Source organism: Pristiophorus japonicus, chromosome 18 (assembly GCF_044704955.1).
Source record: "Pristiophorus japonicus isolate sPriJap1 chromosome 18, sPriJap1.hap1, whole genome shotgun sequence".
In the NCBI taxonomy this organism is placed as follows: Eukaryota; Metazoa; Chordata; class Chondrichthyes; family Pristiophoridae; genus Pristiophorus; species Pristiophorus japonicus.
Genome location: NC_091994.1, coordinates 15,177,181 through 15,200,535, shown reverse-complemented (window position 1 = coordinate 15,200,535; position 23,355 = coordinate 15,177,181). Strand labels below are relative to the sequence as shown.

Genomic DNA, 23,355 nt, shown 5'->3' with positions numbered 1-23,355 from the left:
GACATTGCACATACAGAGTACATTATAGGCCATTTCCTCCCAGATGAGACTATTTCGCATTTGATTGTTAAAATTTAAAATATTTTAAAAAAAACATCCTCTAAACAGCCATGTTTCCCTGGCCTCGGTCAGCCACCCTCCCTGGCTGAAATAACCAGCTGTACAGTAGTTTCTTGTCTCCTTCAGCCTGACACCAGCCATGTGAAACAGCATTCACATGACTGAAAACCACACTGACGTTCCAGCAAAAGTTGAAGTTAAAGGGACAATCTTCAATGCCACTGTGGACGAGAAGGGAATAGTTGGGGCTTGGATTAGCTTGTAGGATATCAGTGCAAAAGACAGGAGGGTTGTCTAATTGGACATCAGTTTAACATGACCAAAATAAAATGTCCCTCCGCCAGTCTTCCACAGCTCGCCATGGCTTTGCTATCACTGGTTTTACATTAATTATTTTCATCAAGGGTCATGATCCAAAGATCGGCATCTTCGAGAGAGAGAAAAGAGGGGGAACGAGGGTTATGTGAGCAAGTTGCATTTCTATAGTATGTTTCATGACCGCTGGATGTCCCAAAGCGCATTACAGCCAATTAAGTACTTCTGAACTGTGTTCCCTGTTGTAATGTAGAATTATAGTAATAAAGACTGCAACGTAGAATGATGTATGCGTGACCGTACCCACAGCTTCCTAGTATCAGCTGCGGCTCAGTGGGTAGCACACTTGCCTGAGTCAGAAGGTTGTGGGTTCAAGACCCACTCCAGAGACTTAACATAAATCTAGGCTGACAATTTAGTGCAGTGATTAGGGAGCACTGCGCTGTCGGAGGTGCCATCTTTCGGATGAGACGTTAAACCGAGGCCCTGTCTGTTCTCTGAGGTGGACGTAAAAGATCCCATGGCACTATTTCGAAGGAGAGCAGGGAAGTTATCCCTGGTGTCCTGGCAATATTTATCCCTCAACCAACATCACGAAAACGGGCTAATTTTCTAGTGCAATTGACTGTAAAGTGCTTTGAGACATCCGGTGGTCATGAAAGGTGCTAAATAAATGCAAGTCTTTCTTTCTTTTCCTAAACAGAAAGGAGACAAAGAAAGTCTACTGTACTGATATTTCGGTTAAATGTATAGTTCCTGCAGCTTAAATAAGGCAGCTTTTCCTGCCTCTAGAGATATTCGGATAACTTTTTAAAAATTCATTCCAGGGATGTGGTTGATACTGGCAAGGCCAGTGTTTATTGCTCATTCCTCATTGCTCTCGAGACGATGAAGGAACGGCGATACATTTCCAAGTCAGGATGGTGTGAAACTTGGAGGGGAACTTGCAGGTGATGGTGCTCCCATGCTTCTGCTGCCCTTGTTCTTCCAGCTGGTAGAGGTCGCGGGTTTGGGAGGTGTTGCCGAAGAAGCCTTGGCGAGTTGCTGCAGTGTATCTTGTAGATGGTACATCATCATAGGCAGTCCCTCGAAACGAGGATGACTTGCTTCCACGCCAAAAAGGGAGGAGTTCACAGATGTTTCAATGAAATGAAATGGATGTTTCCAGATCCCAAACTACATCATGAACGGAGGAAGATGCCCGTGTGTGGATTTTTTTTTTTTTTTTTTTATAAACGTGTGGTGGCCGTTGCACACCAGCCACCACACGGGCTTGACAGAGCTCGGTCTTGGTCCAGTGGCAAGGATTAACCAAGACGACTGGAGACCAGCTCTGCTGCACGGACCTAATGCGCACACGTATTGCAGTGTGGGCTGGGCCCGTGCTGCCCCTGGGTCCTCGCCTCTTCTGGGCTCCGAACTCACGCCTCTTCCTGGTCCCGATCACATCCCTCCACAGTCTCTCACCGCTCCTTCGCCCTGATCTCGCCGCTCCTGCTGTACCTGCCCACGCTCCAATTACCGACCTGAACCTTGATGACGTCACTCTCTGCTGCCGTCGCGCTCCTGTACCTTGAAGTGGTACGCCGCCACGCTGTCCGGGGGCTGTCGCTCGCCGCTCCTTTTATGGCCCCGACCTGCCGCTGATGGTTCCTCGCAGATCGGGGCCACCACACTGCTTAATGCAGTGAATGGGGGGGCCAATCAAGCGGGCTGCTTTGTCTTGGATGGTGTCGAGCTTCTTGAGTGTAGTTGGAGCTGCACTCATTCAGGCAAGTGGAGAGTATTCCATCACACTCCGACTTGTGTCTTGCAGATGGTGGAAAGGCTTTGGGGAGTCAGGCAATTGCTGCAGAATACCCAGCCTTTGACCTGCCACAGTATGTGTGTGTTTGGTCCGGTTAAGTTTCTGGTCAATGGTGACCCCCAAGATGTTGCTGGTGGGGGATTCATCCATGGTAATGCCGTTGAATGTCAGTGGGTGGTGGTTAGACTCTCACTTGTTGGGAAATAGTCATTGCTGGCACTTCTGTGGCGTGAATGTTACTTGCCACTTATTAGCCCAAACCTGAACGTCATACAGGTCTTGCTGTATTCGGGCAAGGATTGCTTCATTATCTGAGGAGTTGCAAATGGCACTGAACATTGCGCAATCAGCGAACATCCCCACTTCTGACCTTATGATGGAGGGAAGGTCATTGATAAAGCAGCTGAAGATGGTTGGGCCTAGGACACTGGCCTGAGGAACTCCTGCAGTGATGTCCTGGGGCTGAGATAATTGTCCTCCAACAACTACATCTTCCTTGCACCTCGCAACATTTCATTGCTCTCTCTTACCAGGCAGCAAGAGGAAGGGAAGAAGATTGAATCTTGTAACATCCCATCGCCAAACCGCCAATGAATCAAGGCTCATGGATACAAGGAGCAGCAGCTCAGTTGAGAGCTACAGGTGAAGGGAAGGTGGGCCAGCAATGGCCAAGGACCATTTTAGAAATACTATTTCCTTAAAGTGATCAAGCCTTATGTGCTTCAAAATAGATTGTTGATGGTAGGGCAGGACTGTAACAGGCAGCAGGAATTACCATGGTATTTGCAGACCCCCTTCGCAATGCTATCTTTGGAAGATGTACAAATAAGGAGGTTGAAGTGAGGGACAGGTCATAAAGAAGGATATTTTCTCCTGTCAGACAACATTACCAAGATCTTATTGTAATTTCTTCACAGATACAAGCTGCTCACACCGGATGTTAACACTTTCCATCAATCACTTGATAATAATGTCAGATAATCTAGACGTATTAGTGAGACATTTAAAAGGTGTGAAGCGATTAAAAGCTACATGTCCATCCCACAGTCTCTGAAGGCCCCAGGCTCAATCTCCGGTCAGAGCTGTATTAGTTTATCTCAGCCAGAATGCTACGACAGACCACAGCATCCCTGAGCGGGGAGGGGAAGGGAAGGCGCATAGAGGGGTGGGGGAAGGGAGAGTCATAGAAAATTACGACACTGGAGGCCATTCGGCCCATCGTGTCCATGCCGGTCGAGAAAGCGAGTTACCCAGCTGAATCCCACCTTCCAGCTCTTGGTCCGTAGCCCTGTTAGGTTACGGCTGTTTAATTGCCCATCCAAGTACCTTTTAAATGTGATGAGGGTTTCTGTCTCTACCACCCTTTCAGGCAGTGAGGTCCAGACTCCCACCACCCTCTGGGTGAAGAAACGTTTCCTCATCTCCCCTTTAATCCTTCCACCAACTACTTTAAATCTATGTCCCCTGGTTATTGACCCCTCTGCTAAGGGAAATAGGTCCTTCCTATCCACTCTATCCAGGCCGGTCAATTTTATACACCTCAATTAAATTCCCCCTCAGCCTCCACTGTTCCAAGGAAAACAACACCAGCCAATCCAATCTTTGCTCATAGCTAAAGTTTTCCAGCCTTGGCAACATCCTCGTAAATCTCCTCTGCACCCTCTCTAGTCCGGTCACACCCTTCCTGTAATGAGCGAGCGAGCCAGGGTACCCACTCCTAATGAAAAGTGTGGACATCGAGTGAGGGCTGGATCAGGTCTGGCTGTGATGCCCCTTGTGGAGGAATAGCTCCCCATGTCTGGGTTCAGACAATGAAGCATGACCACTTGGGCCCTGCACCAGATGGCAGCCAGTGTTTAATGGAATGGTTACTTGGTCCAGTATGGGTCGATACCTTCAAGGACAGGAGGGAGAAAATTGGAGAGGGGGAGGGGAAAACAAAATGACACTTTAATGCTGGCTTGCATTGCTACGGTAACAGCTTAGGCCGTTCTGAGCCTTTCCCATAATTGCACTGCTTCCCAACCCTCCCCGTGGCACAACACGCAGCCTTTGAAGTATAAATCAAAGTTGGCTGTGACGACCAGCACAAGCCTTATTGATGGGTTTAGCAAGGGTGTGTGTGCAAATGAATAAAGCGGACATACCCTGATGACAGTATTGAGCTCCGGGGCAGTCACCTGCTTTGCACGTTCTATGGCCTGAACCACCTGTTGCTGATGCTGAAATAAAGACAAATGCAGACAAATGTAAAGGGACCATAGACTGTCAAAACACAGCTTTTCAAATGGGCAAGATAGTGAGCACTAGTCAGAATTTTATAATGTGCAGACACTCAAAAAAAAACAGAACGCAAGCTACAACAGCACGAAGGGCTGATAGATCTTGCATTGATATTGTTTACAGGCAGTCAGATAGAATTAAGATGGAGTTACCTCCTGAGATAAGAAGGGGATGACTTGAGCACAGATTCCATTCAATCTTTTGACAATTTCAGCCTACAACAGAAAAAGAAAATAGTCAGCTTGTTTAAATGCCTTTACGACTGCAAATTGATTGCCGTGGCTGGTTGCAAAGCTCAAATCATCCATTCTGCACAGCTCCAATAAAGTTTCCACCCAAGGCCTGGCCAAGACAAGAGGCTAACACTGCCATGACTCCAGTGACAGCTTTAATAGCAAACAAGCTTAACAAAAAGAAGCTTCCATTATACCTTCATGAAGTTATAAATTGACATGACAGTTCACAAAGAACAGCAACAATGAACCAAGGGGAGAGACAGATGAGCAGTTTACTCCAGGAGCGAGGTAACCTTCTAACCCACAAGCAATTGACTAAATCCTTCACCACCACTGGGATCAACTGTTTATTGTACTGGTACAATTGCAAACTATTTAGAAATACAAATGCTTAGATCCGTCAGATCTCATTTTGGTTTAAAAATATGACCTATTCTGACATATCCCACTCTTAGAAAGAAAAACTCCCACCTCTCCCACTATTTTCGCAAAGTCATTAAACCAGTTCATTTTCAATTAGTCAACTTAGTTATGGACCGGCATGGTCCGATTGGGCCGAATGGCCTGTTTCTCTGCCGTATATACCATACAGTTGAAAGAGAGGACAGAGGAATTTCTCCCGGATGTATTAACTCATTTGTTAAAACTAACGGAGGGGACATTTTTAGGCTCCCATGTCTATTCTGGAACTCCCTGCATGAACCTCTCTGCCTCACTATCCTCCTTCAAGACCCTCCTGGAAACATATCTCTGAGCAAGCTTTTGGTCACCTGTGCTAACTTCTACTTATGTGGCTCGGTGTCAAATTTTTAATCTCACAATACTTCCTTGAAGCGCCTTGGGATGTTTCACTACATTAAAGGCACTATATAAATACAAGTTGTTGTTGTAGTAAATAGGTTTGAGAGATCTGTCTCACTAGTTTTAAACAATCTCACTCCTGCCCTTTCCCCACTGCAGATAGTTCCAGACAACCTGTAATATTGTACAGAACACAGGTTCAGTAGTGGCTTGGAACAGTTGGCCGCAGGCTCACACGACGAGTGCCCTATCTCCGCCTGCTCAACACATGGAGGCGGGTGAGCACATTCCCGGAGAGAGAGAAAGGTATTGGAGAGTGCATCACTCAGATGCGCTCCTGCACGAGAGAGAGAGAGAGAGAGAGAGAGAGAGAGAGAGAGAGAGAGAGAGAGAGAGAGAGAGAGAGAGAGACAGACACACACCTACAGACCCGAGAGCTGGAAACATGTCCAGTCCATTAGCCAACAAGAACGGAGAACGGAGACTTACGAGGGGCTTGGCGAAAAGAAGCTTCAGCACAAGTCTGGCCCACAAAACTCCCAGCACATAAACCAGCAGAGTTAAGATTACGGAATAAACAGGACGTAATGAATCACAAGAGCTTCACAATGTCATCTGGCCCTCGCAAGATACAGCTGCCCAGTGACAGACTCCTAATTCCGACGATGGGTCACCGATCGGATTCCAGCATGCGCAGCATTTTGCTGTTGTCCTAATTGTGTGTTCTCGGTGATGTCACGGAGAATGTTTAGTGCAATTTTACAAATACACTGTAGAAAAAAATAAGCCAAGCCCGTCTAGTGTTTTGCCAACACGCTTCTTGTGTCCTGCTCTGAATACAGTCACTACAAATTGCTCCCAGCACTACCACCCCACGACAGACCTATAACCACCAGTACTTCACCCCAATGTCATACGTTTCAAAAAGCTCTCTCTCGAGACAAGCCAACTTGCAAAGGACAAAATCTATACAGATAATTGTACTGCTGTTCAAATGGACACAGCACACAAATTGCGCCAGGATATTATACTTCACTGACAACACCAAGTTTATAGGAACATAGGAATTGCTAGTTGGAAAAAAAGACCAAGGGCCATCTAGTTTGTCTTCTACCATCCTGGTAGTCACATGGTACAACAACATCTTGCATTTATATAGTGCCTTTAAACGTAGTAAAACATCCCAAGGCGCTTCGTAGGAGTGTTGTCAAACAAAACTCGACACCGAGCCATACAAAGAGATATTAGGGCAGATGACCAAAAGCTGGATAAAAGAGATAGGTTTTAAGGAGCGTCTTAAAAAGAGGAGGCTTAGAGAGAGAATTCAAGCGATACAACAATAATGGAGTTATTGACAAATCAGAGTTGTTTTCTAACCAATTGCAATCAGTCTACAACAACAATTTGTATTTATATAGCACCTTTAACAGTGAAACGTCCTAAGGCATATTACGAGATAAAAATGTGACACAAATAGAAATTAATGCAGGTGACCAAAAAAGTTTGGTCAAAGAGGTAGGTTTGAAGGAGCATCTTGGAGGAGAGAGAGGTAGAGAGGTGGAGAGGTGGAGAGGTATAGTCAGAGCTTGGGGCATAGGCAACAGAAGGTACGGCCACCAATGGTTGAGCGATTATAATCAGGGATGCTCAACAGGGCAGAATTAGACGAGCGCAGACATCTCGGGGGGTTGTGGGACTGGAGGAGATTACAGAGATATGGAGATGTGAGGCCATGAAGGGGTAGAATTTTGAAATCGAGGCAACAGACCCAGACATGAGGCGAGGAAAACACCAGTGATGAAGAGCTGTGTGAGCCACAAGTCCAAAGTCACCTGTTCCACCCATACGTCATTATCCCATGCACAACATTTCAACATTGCAGCAGTGGCACAGAGGAGAAGTTCGGCAGTAAGGAAGGAAAACGAGACTCGCAGGAATTGATCATGACAGGGCATTACGTGGTCACCAGCTCTACAAACAGTAGCAGTTTATGGCAGGTTCTGGGGTTACACTGTAAACCAAGACGGAAATGGCTTACGATGTCAGACTTTTATTGCTAAAAATAAAGCTGTATGAAAAGTCAGAGCACGCCTGTGTTAATCTGGCCGCCTGGGAAATTCAATAGAAGGCAGGATTCTTTATCTGCCCCCACCTTAAAAGAAAAGGTGGACAGACTCATTTAACAAGCAGGCTGATGCTGTTGATCGATTGCCTAATACATCAATATGCAAGTGTGGCTTTCGGCACAGCTGGTGCAGAACATAAACTGACACACACACACACAAAGTGCTGAGTTCCAGGTCTTTGGGGAGCTAGGTGTAGTTTATTAAAGTCAGTCCGCTTTAGGATTCTGCTGCAATCAGCATGGAGATAAATTGGCACGCATTAAATCGGCGGGCTAATTGATGCTTCCAAATTATTAATGAAGTTGCTCACTGGAAGCTTGCATTACCATCAAAAAGCTTCCTCTTGGACCGCAACGTGTAAAGACAATAATGTGGTACCTGACTAGATTAGGAAATCAGTGCACGGCTTCAGCTTCAAACTACCTTCCATCTTGTCTTAAATACCAAGGGATTGCAACAGGTGCACAAACCCAGAACACAAAAGTCAACTGTTGCGTTTACATTACAGCAATTAATTGATGTCCCCATAGGGTCAGAATGGAAACCATGGTGGGCTTTGTGATAATCATTCTACCCTTGCCTCAGCTCATCCATGCCTTTGTTACCTCTAGACTTGACTATTCCAATGCACTCCTGGCTGGCCTCCTACATTCTACTAGAGGTGATCCAAAACTCAGCTGCCCGTGTCCTAACTCGCACCAAATCCCATTCACCCATCACCTGTGCTCACTGACCGACATTGGCTCCCAGTTAAGCAATTTCAAAATTCTCATCCATGGCCTCATCCCTCCCTATATCTCTAATCTCCTCCAGCTCCACTTCTGCCTGGAATATACTAAACGACTGAGCATCCACAGCTCTCTGGGGTAGATTCACAATCCTTTGAGTGAAGAAATTCTTCCTCATCTCAGTCATAGCCAGCTTGATAGAACATGGAGACATCAGTAACCTTCACCACCTCGGACATTGCAAGAATCTGGGGCTCAAACTGTGGATAAGCAGTTCCCAATTGTCTGTATATTTAATAGTAACACAGCTGGTAGATGCTTGGCCACAACTATCATTCTCTCCACCCTGCCCATCCCAATTCCAACCATTGGAGAGTGCTAAAACTGCTCCTAAAAAGGCAAATTATTTTAGTTCCTCCAGCTCGGAGATGCTGGAGGGACAAGGGTTTCAAACAGTTCATAAAAACATAGAAAATAGGTGCAGGAGTAGGTCATTCGGCCCTTCGAGCCTGCACCACCATTCAATAAGATCATGGCTGATCATTCATCTCAGTACCCCTTTCCTGCTTTCTCTCCATACCCCCTGATCCCATTAGCCGTAAGGGCCACATCTAACTCCCTCTTGAATACATCTAACAAACTGGCATCAACAACTCTCTGCGGTAGGGAATGCCACAGGTTAACAAAAGAAGTTTCTTCTTATCTTGGTCCGAAATGGCTTACCCCTTATCCTTAGACTGTGACCCCTGGTTCTGGCCTTCCACAACATCAAGAACATTCTTCCTGCATCTAACCTGTCCAGGCCCATCAGAATTTTATGTTTCTATGAGATCCCCTCTCATTCTTCTAAACTCCAGTGAATACAGGCCCAGTCAATCTTCATATGTCAGTCCTGCTATCCTAGGAATCAGTCTGGTGAACCTTCGCTGTACTCCCTCAATAGCAAGAACGTCCTTCCTCAGATTAGGAGACCAAAACTGAACACAATATTCCAGGTGCAAGTTTAGTCTGATGCGGTAAAACAGAGTACTGGAACTGCCTACTGCAACACTACTTGTTGGTGGAACTTCCCATTGGAAGTTTTGCTGATCTAGCCCTTTACAATAAAGATTGTGCCCACACATCATCTTAGGCAGTCCCCTGGAGTCGAGGATGGCTGGCTTCCACGCTAAAATGAGTTCTAAGGTGACTGATGAGACCAATGCGGGATCTACAGTCTGTCATAGGTGGGGCAGACGGTGGTTGGAGGGATGGTTGGGTGGGGTGCTCGATTTGTCATACGCTCCTTCCACTTTTTGTGCTTGGCTTGTGCGTGCTCCCGGCGAAGAGACTCAGTGTTCAGCGCCTTCTCGGATGCTCCTCCTCCACTTTGAGCGGTCTTGGGCCAGGGATTCCCAAGAATCGGTGGAGATGTCAAGGAGGCTTGGAGGGTGTCCCTTGAAGCATTTTCTCTGCCCTCCGGGGGCTCGCTTGCCGTGACGTAGCTGGGAGTAGAGTGCTTGTTTCGGGAGTCTAGCGTCAGGCATGCGGACAATGTGGCCCGCCCACTGGAGCTGGTTGAGCATGGCCACACATGCAGAAAGATAAAGGCCATTACGAGTTCCAAGTCTAAGGCTGCCTAAAAGTGTAGTTACGGGGCACATCGTGCATCATGTCCAAGGTTTCAGCAACGCAAGGCGAGTAGTCCAAGGACAGTCACTCTGGTTATCTGTTCAGCTTCGTGTGTCAGGTGGGAGATCTGGAGGAAGAGGTCCCACCAGTTACAGTTGCTGTAACCAATGCTAGTGGAAGAACTTTTTCCAACTTTACAAGCAAACAAACTAAACTTTGTAAAGCACCTTTGATGTCTCAAAGTGCACCACAACCAATGAATTACTTTGGATGTAGGCAAGCACAGTAGCCAATTGTGCACAGGGAGGTTGCACAAATAGCAAAATGATGAATGATCAGCTAATCTCTTTTTTCCCCCTCCGCCTATGGTGCAGGTTGAGGGCAGAATATTGGCCAGGACAATGGGAGTGCACACTGCGCTTCTTTGAATGTTGCCATTGAATCTTTTATGTCAATCTCAACCGAAGGAGTCAGAAGGTTCTGGGCTCAAGGCCTATGCCCTGTAGGTGAGCACATCATCCAGGCTGATACTCCAGTGCAGTACTGAGGGAGTGCTGCACTACCGTCTTTTCGATGAGATGTTAAACCGGGGTCCCATCTGCCCTCAGGTGGATGTAAAAAAAAAAATCCCTATTTGAAGAAGAGCAGAGAACCAAGTTCTTGGTGTCCTGGTCAGTATTTATTTCCCAACCAACACACAAAACAGATGATGATCTGGTCATTATCTGATTGGTGTTTGTGGGGTCATGCTGTGCACAAATTGGCTGCCACACTTCAAAAATACTTCATTGGCTGTAAAGTGCAAGATTGTGCAAGGCGCTATATAAATGCAAGTTCTTTTAACAGTTGAAAAAAAATGCTGAAAATTAAGAGTCTAATGGACTTTATATTCCCTAAAGCTAACTCTTATTTTTAGTGCCATTAATTGAAAATGCAGAGCTTTTTAAAAAATATACATCTAAAAAGGCCCACTTTAAGGTTATATCTATCCTTGTTCAATCAATACCAACTTCAATATAAATGCATTCTCCATTACCTGCATCCATTTCCACCCATTCCCGGTGAAACAGACCATTGCTTACGGCACACAAATTAAAAACTAACATATTGCAAAAAAAAAAGACTTTAATGATTTTCCAATGGAAATTTGCATTTAATGGGATTGTTTTTGGTATCTGGGACCGAGTGGCACCGAGTCAGAGAATGTTGCCCGTTACCTCTGGGACTTGGCTTCAAATCTATCAATGAGGACAAAGCATGAACGATGCTAAGTGACTAGAGTTTGGGTGGTCCGAAGTCACTCTGCAGAGTTTAGCAAAATTTACTTTCATTCCCACCACCACAAAAAAGCCTATTGTGTCTCAAAGGACTGTTGTAAATTAATTCTCTTCATTCTGAATTGCACTCCAAGTTTGGCTGAGTTCCCTTCCTCATTTGCAAGGTGACCCTTTTTTTTCCTTTATACAGATTATTTAGAAGGCATTCGATAATTATCACCAAGTTTTACATCTTGGACCCCAACCCCACTTTTACAATATATCAACCGTAAACAGGTATATTAAAGTAGCAAGTATTTTTGCTAGGCTTGGGTCTCGACAGAGTAGAGAGAGAGAAACTGTTCCCATGGGTAGAAGGGTCGAGAACCAGGAGGACACAGATTTAAGGTGATTGGCAAAAGCCTAAGAGGCAACATGAGGAAAACTTTTTTTTTTAATGCTAGGATCTGGAATGCACTGCCTGAAAGGATGGTGGAGGCAGACTCAATCATGGCTTTCCAAAGGAAATTGGATAAGTACCTGAAGGAAAAAAGCTTGAAGGGTTACGGGGAAAGGGCGGGGGAGTGGGACTAGCTGAGGTGCTCTTGCAGAAAGCCGACACGCGCTTGACGGTCCGAATGGCCATCTTCTGTGCTGTAACCGTTCTAGGATTCTTTTTATGCTTTGCTTTTTTTTTAAAAAACAAAAAGTAATTAGCAGCCACACCATTTTTCTCGCTCTCCTTACAGCATTTCCTCCAATCAAGATCAGAACTTCTGATTTTTTGGCTCTCGTTCCTGAAATTAGAATTTTTTTTAATTTGGTGAAATCAGCTGAAAAGGAAATATGAGCGTGGGATGTTGGGTCAAAATTAAGCTGAAAGTATGTAATCAGGAAACTTTGGGGGATTTTAATCGCAAAAAAAACTATACGAACATACAAAGTCAGTGGAGAGATGAGAATTTTCAAAAAAAAACACAACTTGCATTTACATAGTGCCTTTAATATAGTAAAATGTCCCAAGGCGCTTCACAAGATCAATCAAAAATTTGACACGAAGCCATGCGCAGCCAGTTGTTGTGATCTGGAATGCACCAATTCAACAATAACTGTCACAAGGGAGTTGGATAAAGGCTTGAAGGGAAACATTTTGCAGGGCTACAGGGAAACATAGAAACATAGAAAATAGGTGCAGGAGTAGGCCATTCAGCCCTTCTAGCCTGCACTGCCATTCAACGAGTTCATGGCTGAACACGCAACTTCAGTACCCCCTTCCCGCTTTCTCGCCATACCCCTTGATCCCCCTAGTAGTAAGGACTTCATCTAACTCCCTTTTGAGTATATTTAGTGAATTGACCTCAACTACTTTCTGTGGTAGAGAATTCCACAGGTTCACCACTCTCTGGGTGAAGAAGTTTCTCCTCATCTCGGTCCTAAATGGCTTACCCCTTATCCTTAGACTGTGACCCCTGGTTCTGGACTTCCCCAACATTGGGAACATTCTTCCTGCATCTAACCTGTCTAAACCCATCAGAATTTTAAATGTTTCTATGAGGTCCCCTCTCATTCTTCTGAACTCCAGTGAATACAAGCCCAGTTGATCCAGTCTTTCTTGATAGGTCAGTCCCGCCATCCCGGGAATCAGTCTGGTGAATCTTCGCTGCACTCCCTCAATAGCAAGAATGTCCTTCCTCAAGTTAGGAGACCAAAACTGTACACAATACTCCAGGTGTGACCTCACCAAGGCCCTGTACAACTGTAGCAACACCTCCCTGCCCCTGTACTCAAATCCCCTCGCTATGAAGGCCAACATGCCATTTGCTTTCTTAACCGCCTGCTGTACCTGCATGCCAACCTTCAATGACTGATGTACCATGACACCCAGATCTCGTTGCACCTCCCCTTTTCCTAATCTGTCACCATTCAGATAATAGTCTCTCTGTTTTTACCACCAAAGTGGATAACCTCACATTTATCCACATTATACTTCATCTGCCATGCATTTGCCCACTCACCTAACCTATCCAAGTCACTCTGCAGCCTCATAGCATCCTCCTCGCAGCTCACATTGCCACCCAACTTAGTGTCATCCGCAAATTTGGAGATACTACATTTAATCCCCTCGTCTAAATCATTAATGTACAATGTAAACAGCTGGGGCCTCAGCACACAGAACCTTGCGGTACCCCACTAGTCACTGCCTGCCATTCTGAAAAGTACCCATTTACTCCTACTCTTTGCTTCCTGTCTGACAACCAGTTCTCAATCCACATCAGCACACTACCCCCAATCCCATGTGCTTTAACTTTGCACATTAATCTCTTGTGTGGGCAAGGGAGTGGGATGAATTAAATAGCTCTTTCAAAGAGCCAGCACAGGCATGATGGGCTGAATGGCCGCCTTCCATGTTGCACCATTCTACGATTCTCGAAGGACGAAAATACTTTTTAAGTAGAGAATAATTGGCTGATTCCTCAGAGCCTCCTTTCCCGAGGAACTTTCCTAGGCGGTCCCTCGTATCGAGGATGACTTGCATGCGGCACTGGGAACATGGAAGCCAGCTATTCTGTTCAACAGGTCCACGATGGTGTTTATCCTTCACACGAGCAGCAGTCCTAATCCCACGTGATTCTAGATCCCCGAAGGTGCCCATGGAGGGAAAATGATGATGCAACTCCCTGCGCAGGGAAAGTGTCTGACATCCAGTCTCTTTTTTAATTAGAGTTAATCTTTGAATTTATCTTTGAGAGGAGGGAAGGGCGTTAATTATCTGGTTTAATCCAGAGTTAAACCATGAAAGCAAAATAAGGTGGCATAGGTTTAAACTTATAAAAGGCATGTTTAGGACCAATACTTTTTAAGTAGAACCCTGCAAAATGTTTCCTTCAAGCCTTTATCCAACTCCCTTGTGAAAGTTATTGTTGAATCTGTGTCCACCGCCCTTTCAGGCGGTGTATTCCAGATCACAACAACTGGCTACTGATGGGGCGGGGATTCACCAGAAAAGGTTAAATTATGAGGACAGGTTGCAAAGACCAGGAGAGAGTCGATCAGGGAGAGCGTGTGAACAAGACGGGGGCGGGGGGAGTCCAGGAAGCATGTCTTCACACCAAGGGTTGCGGAAATCTGATAGTCTCTGTCAAAGGCTGTTTCGGCTTGGCTGGGGGGGAAGGAGGGGGGGCGAGGGCGGTGTAGAGAAAGAGGGATGGTCAAATAAAAATTTAGAAATTGATTGATAGATTGTTAGGCAAGCGTATTAAGGGTTACGGAACCAAAGCGGGTAGATGAGTTACGATTCATAGAAACATAGAAAATAGGTGCAGGATTAGGCCATTCGGCCCTTCGAGCCTGCACCGCCATTCAATGAGTTCATGGCTGAACATGCAACTTCAGTACCCCATTCCTGCTTTCTCTCCATACCCCTTGATCCCCCTAGTAGTAAGGACTACATCCAACTCCTTTTTGAATATATTTAGTGAATTGACCTCAACAACTTTCGGTGGTAGAGAATTCCACAGGTTCACCACTCTCTGGGTGAAGAAGTTTCTCCTCATCTCGGTCCTAAATGGCTTACCCCTTATCCTTAGACTGTGACCCCTGGTTCTGGACTTCCCCAACATTGGGAACATTCTTCCTGCATCTAACCTGTCTAAACCAGTCAGAATTTTAAACGTTTCTATGAGATCCCCTCTCATTCTTCTGAACTTCAGTGAATACAAGCCCAGTTGATCCAGTCTTTCTTGATATGTCAGTCCCACCATCCCAGGAATCAGTCTAGTGAACCTTCGCTGCACTCCCTCAATAGCAAGAATGTCCTTCCTCAAGTTAGGAGACCAAAGCTGTACACAATACTCCAGGTGTGGCCTCACCAAGGCCCTGTACAACTGTAGCAACACCTCCCTACCCCTGTACTCAAATCCCCTCGCTATGAAGGCCAACATGCCAGTTGCTTTCTTAACCGCCTGCTGTACCTACATGCCAACCTTCAATGACTGATGTACCATGACACCCAGGTCTCGCTGCACCTCCCCTTTTCCTAATCTGTCACCATTCAGATAATAGTCTGTCTCTCTGTTTTTACCAACAAAGTGGATAACCTCACATTTATCCACATTATACTTCATCTGCCATGCATTTGCCCATTCACCTAACCTATCCAAGTCACTCTGCAGCCTCATAGTATCCTCCTCGCAGCTCACACTGCCACCCAACTTAGTGTCATCCACAAATTTGGAGATACTGCACTTAATCCCCTCGTCTAAATCATTAATGTACAATGTAAACAGTTGGGGCCCCAGCACAGAACCTTGCGGTACCCCACTGGTCACTGCCTGCCATTCTGAAAAGTACCCATTTACTCCTACTCTTTGCTTCCTGTCTGCCAACCAGTTCTCAATCCACATCAGTACACTACCCCCAATCCCATGTGCTTTAACTTTGCACATTAATCTCTTGTGTGGGACCTTGTCGAAAGCCTTCTGAAAGTCCAAATACACCACATCAACTGGTTCTCCCTTGTCCACTCTACTGGAAACATCCTCAAAAAATTCCAGAAGATTTGTCCAGCATGCTTTCCCTTTCACAAATCCATGCTGACTTGTACCTATTATGCCATCACTTTCCAAATGCGCTATTATGACATCCTTAATAATTGATTCCATCATTTTGCCCACTACCAATGTCAGGCTGACTGGTCAATAATTCCCTGTTTTCTCTCTCCTTCCTTTTTTAAAAAGTGGGGTTACATTGTGATGTGTGATAAAGTGCACGGTGTGTGATGTGTGACAATGTGCTCACCGTGTGGTGTGTGACAATGTGCGCATCGTGCGGTGTGTGACAATGTGCGCACCGTGCGATGTGTGACATTGTGCGCGCTATGTGCTGTGTTACAATATACACAGGTGTGTGATGTGTTACAGTATACACACACGTGCTGTGTTACAGTATGCATGCCGTGTGATGTGTTACGATAGTCATGTGTGATGTGTTACAATATACACATGCCGTGATGTGTTACAGTATATACACGTGTACTGTGTTACAATATACACGCTGTGTGATTTGTTACGATATACACGTGTGCTGTGTGACAATATACATGTGATGTGTGACAACATACACGCATGGTGTGTGACAATATACATGCGTATGATGTGACAATGGGTGCACCGTGTGATGTGTGAAAATGTGCGCGCCGTGTGATGTGTGACAATGTTTGCGCTATGTGCTGTGTTACAATTCAGATCAGCAATTATCTAATTGAATGCGTGAACAGGCTCGAGGGGTTGAATTGCCTAATTCTCTGTTCATGTTCCAGTGCCAGACATTTGGTGAAGAACTTGGAATGGGTTGCCTCTGAGGGTAATGGAGGCAAACACCCCATGAATCATCGAGGAATTGAGCCAGCAGGATTTGTTGAGGGTGGATGAAAGAAGATGGGCTGAATGAATTATCTAGCCATCCTGATTTATAAAAACAATCTGATTGCCGCAGCCACCAATCTCTGTCCTTGGCCAACCCCTCCGGGATGAAACCTTCGAGAGATATAGGAAGCATGCAGCTAAGCCGGTTTTTACCTCCTTCCACTCAAGGGCCGCTCGAGCATGAAACTTTGTTGAGATGAATCATACATAGAAAATTGACAGGCACCAAACCTGCCCCACCCTAGTGATGGCTGGAGCAACATGACTCGACACTCCCGACATCCACCCCCTCACCCCCCCCAATTCCTGACTGAGCAATATGCCCTTGAACACTGCCATCGACCTAACAGCGCCACTTCACTGGCAGATTTTAAATAAGCACATCATTGGGCGAAAAAAAAGGTACTAAAGCTCGAAAGAGGGCTGCAGCACTCCAAGGGTTAATTTTCTTTTTCCACTGAGCTGTCAGCTAATATCAGAGTAAGAAGAACAAAGAGCAGAGATTACAGGCAGATTAAGAGATCTGAATAATGGCCTGAAGACAGTTATTTGCTGAAGCGTCTTAATTTTATTTAGATACTTGGAAACTGGACCGATCTGACCGCCGTTGCTATGACAATGGGAGCAGAGACCGCAAATTGCTTTGCTAATCGCACCACTTATTTTCCAGACAGGCACTGAATTGCTGTTGTAGCCAGGACATCAGGACCTGATTGAATTAGCAGTTCCCTTAGTGATAATATGCTTTACTAAATCGCATTGATCTTCCAAGGTAGGCAGTAAGGATGTAATGATTACAGCCTTCTTGTAAACGATTAATCACAAGCGGTGATAGACTAGCATGAACATTTGCTGGTGCCTTCGACCCCCAATATAAAATGTACGCATTTTTTTTCGCCTCTCCTTCAAACCCCTCTCTCTGCAAAAGATGCATCGTTTTATTCCTGGCACAGCTTGTGGTGTCGATTCCATTGTCTTTTTAAAAAAAAAAGAGGTTTGATCATTAGCACTGGGATGGTAATTTCTAGCACCAGAGCAGGTTGCTTTTTTTTTGCATGACAGGTATGATTGCACAAGACATGCACACGGCATGCGCTGGATGACTTAGTGACAACATCACCGACCGTTTCCAAGGAGGCTTTTAGTGCTGCAGTTCAAAATGAAGGTCGACATTGTCCCTATCCCCCAGAGTGCACTCACATTCATTGTGAAACATGCGACAACAAACCGGGCTTAAACATCTTGCGGGACCAGGGTAAAGCTGCCTAGCAACTGTCGCAGGCGTTTAGCAATGTCTTAACTCGCAAGGCAGAAATTCCCATGGAACGTGTTGGCTTCCCCCCCTCCCTCCCCCCCCGCCCAAGCGATTTTGCGCCAATGTTCTCACCCTGCCCCTCCGCCTCAGTGGTCTCATCAAGTCCTTGCCCAAGTGTCCATTCTTCACATGCGAGGCTAGATAATGGCCTGCACCACCCTGGACATCACAAGTCAAGGCCCGCTCCCATCTTCACTCCACGTGCACTTCCTTGCCGTTCATGGGATCTTGCTGTGTACAAAACGGCAGCCATCTCTGCTTGCTTAACAAGCAGCATCATTCACTGGATGTCGAGTGCTTTGAGGTTTTTCCTTTTTTTTTTTAAAACTTGCTCTGCCTGCTTCTCGCTCAGTAGGGGGTCATGATCAGGAGCAGAAACCAGAGTTGATTTTCTTCTCCCCGATCTATAGATAACTTGTAGCACAGAAACAGCTCATTTGGCCCTGTGCCAATGCCTAGACTCCACACGGGCTCCTCCCACTCTTTACCTCATCTCACACTAAATCGACATATACTTCTATTCCTTACTCCCTCACGTACCTATCTAGTTTTCCTTTAAATCTGGAGGTACAGGGACCAATAGAAGTATCCTTCCTATAGCGCTGGGCGAGATCAGCTACCCGACAGGGCTGAGAATTCAGCACTTTCCTGGCCTTTTCAGCTCAGTTATTCACTGCCTCGATCCAATGAGCCCCTGGAGCTGTATGGCAGAGCAGCACTGAAGTGGGCTGGCTGTACGAGCCTCAGCTCATTTGTCTTAATCTCTCTAGACTGGTTTCTCCTTTTAATAGAGAGTTTCAGAGCAAGTGTACGTCACCAAGCCACTTTATAGTTTCTCTGTGGTCTGTTTTTCTCAGCACTCAGCTCCTGGAATTGCAAAGGGAGTGGAGTAGGTGAAAAATGAAGACTCTAAATACCCGACACCCAATGAATTACAGCCAGTAGTTTTTTTTTTTAAAACCAAAGCAAATGCAGCCACCATTTGTTGCAGAGTGCAATCCCATAAACAGCAATGAAATATATGACCAGTCAATCTGCTTCGGGATGTGAATTGGTGCCGTTCCTCCAATTAAAAATCATCATCATAGGCGGTCCCTCGAACGAGGATGACTTGCTTCCATACGAGTTCACAGATGTTTCAATGAAGGACCCGATGTTGCAGTCCCGAACTCCATTTGAAAGGGTGGAAGATGCCTGTGTGTGGATTTTTTTAACGTGTGGTGACCGTTGCACACCAGCCATCACACGGGCTTGACAGAGCTAGGCCTTTATCCAGTGGCAAGGGTTAACCCAGGACGACTGGAGACCTGCTCTGCTGCACGGACCGAGTGCGCACACACATCGCAGTGTGGACTGGCCCGTGCTACCCCTGGGCCCTCGGCTCTTCTGGGCCCCGTACCCTCATTCGCCGCACCTCTGGCCGCTCCTCCACCACAAACATTCGCAGCACATCTGCTACACACTCCCTCTCCTCCAATTAAACGGCAGGGCACTGTAAAGGGACAAAGAGACCTTGGAGGTCCCAGATCCCTGACAGTAGCAAGCCAGGTAGATAAGGTGGTTAAGACGGCATACGGAATAATTGTATTTTATGTCTCGGCTAATAAAGGCAAAAACAGGGAGGTTATGCTTGAACTGTATAAAACATTAGTTAGGCCACAGCTCGAGTACTGCGTGCAGTTCTGGTCACATTACAGGAAAGATGTGATTGCACTCGAGAGGGTAGAGGAGATTTACGAGGACGTTGCCTGGACTGGTGAATGTTAGGTATGAGGAAAGATTGGATAGGCTGGGTTTGTTTTGTTTGGAACAGGAGGTTGAGGGGAGACCTTATCGAAGCTTATAAAATTACAAGGGGCCGAGATAGAGTGGATAGGAAGGACCTATTTCCCTTGGCAGATGAGACAATAACCAGGGGCCATAGATTCAAAGTAATTGGTAGGAAGTTTAGAGGAGATCTGAGGGGAAATTTCTTCACCCAGAGGGTGGTGGGGGTCTGGAACTCGCTGCCTGAAAGGGCGGTAGAGGCAGAAACCCTCACCACATTTAAAAAATGCTTGTTTGTGCACTTAAAGTGCTGTAACCTACAGGGCTACAGACCAAGAGCTGAAAAGTGGAATTAGGCTGGATAGCTCTTGGTCGGCCGGCGCGGACACAATGAGCTGAACTGGCCTCCTTCCGTGCTGTAAATTTCTATGATTGTGAATTGTGCACAGGATGCCCACCAGAACAGGCAGACAGAACCTTGACTGGCAGGAGACGACCAGATGGGGCATCAAAGCCTGGCCCACAACACAATGGCTGGACTATCATGGCGCAACAGTCCACCCCCCCACCCCCATTCCTGCAACCATGTAATCTCCTGGGGGAGGAAAGAGAAAAATCCCAGGTACATCTCAACTAAAGATCATGGCCTTCTGTCAATGCAGCACCCCAATTAGAGTATCGGCCCAGACTACGCATTTGGGACTTGAATTCACAATCTTTTGACTTGGAGCCGATTGCAATATCAACGAGGCCAAGCGAAAACTTTGAAATGTAGCGAATGTGATATTGAAACAGAGAATCTTGCAACACAGGAGGTCATCCGACCCACAGTGTCCCGAGTCAGCTCTTTGAAAGAGCAATCCAATTAGTCCTGCTCCCCCGCTCTTCTCCCATAGCTTTGCAAATGTTTCCTTTTCAAGCATATATCCAATTCCCTTGTGAAAGTTATTGAATCTGTTCCCACCACCCTGTCAGCCAGTGTATTCCAGATAATAACTCGCATGCGATAAAAAAAAACAAATTCTCATCCTCCTCACCCCCCCCCCCCCCCGGGTTCTTTTGCCAATTATCTTAAATCTGTGTCCTCTAGTTATCAACCCACCCGCCAGTAGAAACAGTTTCTCCCTACCTACTCTATAAAAACCCCATATAATTTGGAACAACTCCATTAAATCTCCCCTGATCCTCCTCCGCTCGGAGAACAATCTCAGCTTCTCCTGTCTCGCCACGTAACTGAAGTCCCTCATTCCTGGTTCCGTTCTTATAAATCTCCTTTGCAGCCTCTTTAGGAATTATGTCAAGGCCTCAAAGAGTAGTTCCCAGAATTAGATGCTATATTCTGGCTGAAGCCTAACCAGTGATTTATAAAGGTTTAACATAAAAGGTAGTATGTAGTTAAATGAAGCAGGGAGCAATAAGGCAGCAGGTTTCAGCGGTGAGAAATGCTAGCACTAAAAAATTGATCATGTGAAATAACTGTTAATGTCAATGGTGGCAATGAATGTACTTTAGGACTCGATGCATTATGCTGCTTAACTACAATGCATTTAAACCAATCCTACATAGACAAGCAGAGGGAAGAGTTCACTGTAGTCAGATACACAAAAATACCATTTTCAAAGTGCCAGCTGTGGCTCAGTGGGTAGCACTCTCGCCTCAGAGTCAGAAGGTTGTGGATCCAAGCCCCGCTCGAGACTGGAGCACAAAAATCTAGCCGGACACTCCAGTGCAGTGCTGATGGAGTGCTGCACTGTCAGAGGTGCAGTCTTTCAGATGAAACGTTAAACAGAGACCTCGTCTGCTCTCTCGGGTGAATGAAAATGATCGCATGGCACTATTTTGAAGAAGAGGAGCAGGGAGTTCTCCCCGGTGTCCTGGCCAATATTTATCCCTCAACATAACTAAAAAAAAATCATCTGGTCATCATCACATTGCTGTTTGTGGGAGCTTGCTGTGCGCAAATTGGCTGCCTCGTTTCCTATATTACAACAGTGACTACACGCCAAAAGTACTTCATTGGCTGTAAAGCGCTTTGAGGCGTCTGGTGGTCATCTTTACAAATCTTTCAGCTCACCATACAAATAGCAGGAGGCCATTTAGCCCTCGAGCCTGTGCCACCATTCAATGGGATCATGGCTGATCTGCGACCCAACTCCACACACCAACTGTGTACATGCCCTCAGTGAGCCAGCCTTCCTGGTAAAACACCAGCACTCGTGGACAAATGACCCAGTAAACCTGGCATCTCAACTACTCGGCATTTCCGAGGCGATTACTTGCTGCGGTTTCTCACAGGGTGAAAGAGTTAAGACTTTTGACTCCTGCAACGTGACATGCAATTCACCACTGCCACAGTCAGAGTACAAACAAAACAGCCCATTTCAACATCAAAGTGCATTTCGCACTCGAGTCAGGCTGACCTCGTTATGTAGCAGGCATGGATACCCGCTGGTATCTTGTGTCGAGAATTTGTTGACTTCTAATGGGTGATCAATTATTAACTATTGATTACGAGTGCTGTGCTTTTCCTCCCCTTCGGTCTCCAGTATCCTTGACAATTGTTGGAAGCCACGACATCAGCATTTTTGCCATTCGCAATAGCACACGAGAGATTTATAAGCTCCCGGCAAATCAACAACAAATAGTCACAACATCAGCTCAGATGAAGATGGCCCTTCGGCTCATTTGAACGCATCCTTCTAGAATACATCAGCAACTAAGTTCAATGAAGACAGCTGCAAGAAGAAACAAGTTTAGATCTTCGAGCAGGCTGGGGAAAAGGAGGAAAAAAAAAGACTTACATTTCTATAGCGCCTTGCACGACCACCAGACATCTCAAAGTGCTTTTGGAATGTAGTCACTGTTGTAATGTGGGAAACGTGGCAGCCAATTTGCCCTCAAATAGCAATATGATAATGACCAGATAATCTGTTTTTTGTTAAGTTAATTAAGGGTTAAATATTGGCCAGGGCACCAGACATAACTCCCCTGCTCCTCTTCGAAATAGTGCCATGGGATCTTTTACCTCTACCCGAGAACCTCGGTTTAACGTCTCATCCGAAGGATGGCACCTCCCTCAGTACCGTACTAGAGCTACATTGCGGAAGATGGAAACTGAATTTCAGTACACAAAGGGTTAACAGAATTGTGTGTTATGTACCACATAAAAAAAAAAAATCGGACTTTGTACATCAGTCGGAAAAAATTCGGTCGCAGTCCAGTGGAAGGCCGCTAATGAGAAACCCACGTGCTGAGCAAAACGTTTGCTTTATCTGATCATTAAGCAAACACCATTAAAGTGCGTGTACTGATCCTGGTTGGCAGTAACAGGTCCAGTAAATACACAAGATTCAAAGCTATTAATCTAGCTGTAACAGCCGGTTTGTATTAGTGATAAGGGGGTATAAAACTAGCCTATTAAATATTCCTTTGACTTGGGTTCCTTCCACATGTATGTTGACGACACGCAATTCTACCTCGCTGCTATCGTTTGTAGATACAAATGCCACTGCGACACTGTCAAACCGGCTGTTTGGCCTCGAGACCTTGGTGAGTCGGAATTTCCTCCACTTAATGCTGGCAATATTGAGGCCATGGTCTTCAGCTCTTGCCAGTACTTCTGCCCCC

General features: G+C 45.8%; 1 protein-coding gene across 2 annotated transcripts in view; it reads right to left on the bottom strand.

Annotated features, from left to right (window-relative positions):
- The window catches only part of LOC139228564 (TLE family member 5-like), a 112,043-nt gene that overhangs the window by 7,540 nt on the left and 81,148 nt on the right, over positions 1 to 23,355 (bottom strand). For both annotated transcript variants that reach the window (XM_070859681.1, XM_070859682.1), the window contains exons 5-6: positions 4,618 to 4,680; positions 4,330 to 4,404 (exon numbers count right to left, since the gene is read on the bottom strand). In XM_070859681.1, coding sequence (XP_070715782.1) covers positions 4,330 to 4,404; positions 4,618 to 4,680 — 138 coding nt within the window. The remainder of the gene's footprint in view (positions 1 to 4,329; positions 4,405 to 4,617; positions 4,681 to 23,355) is intronic.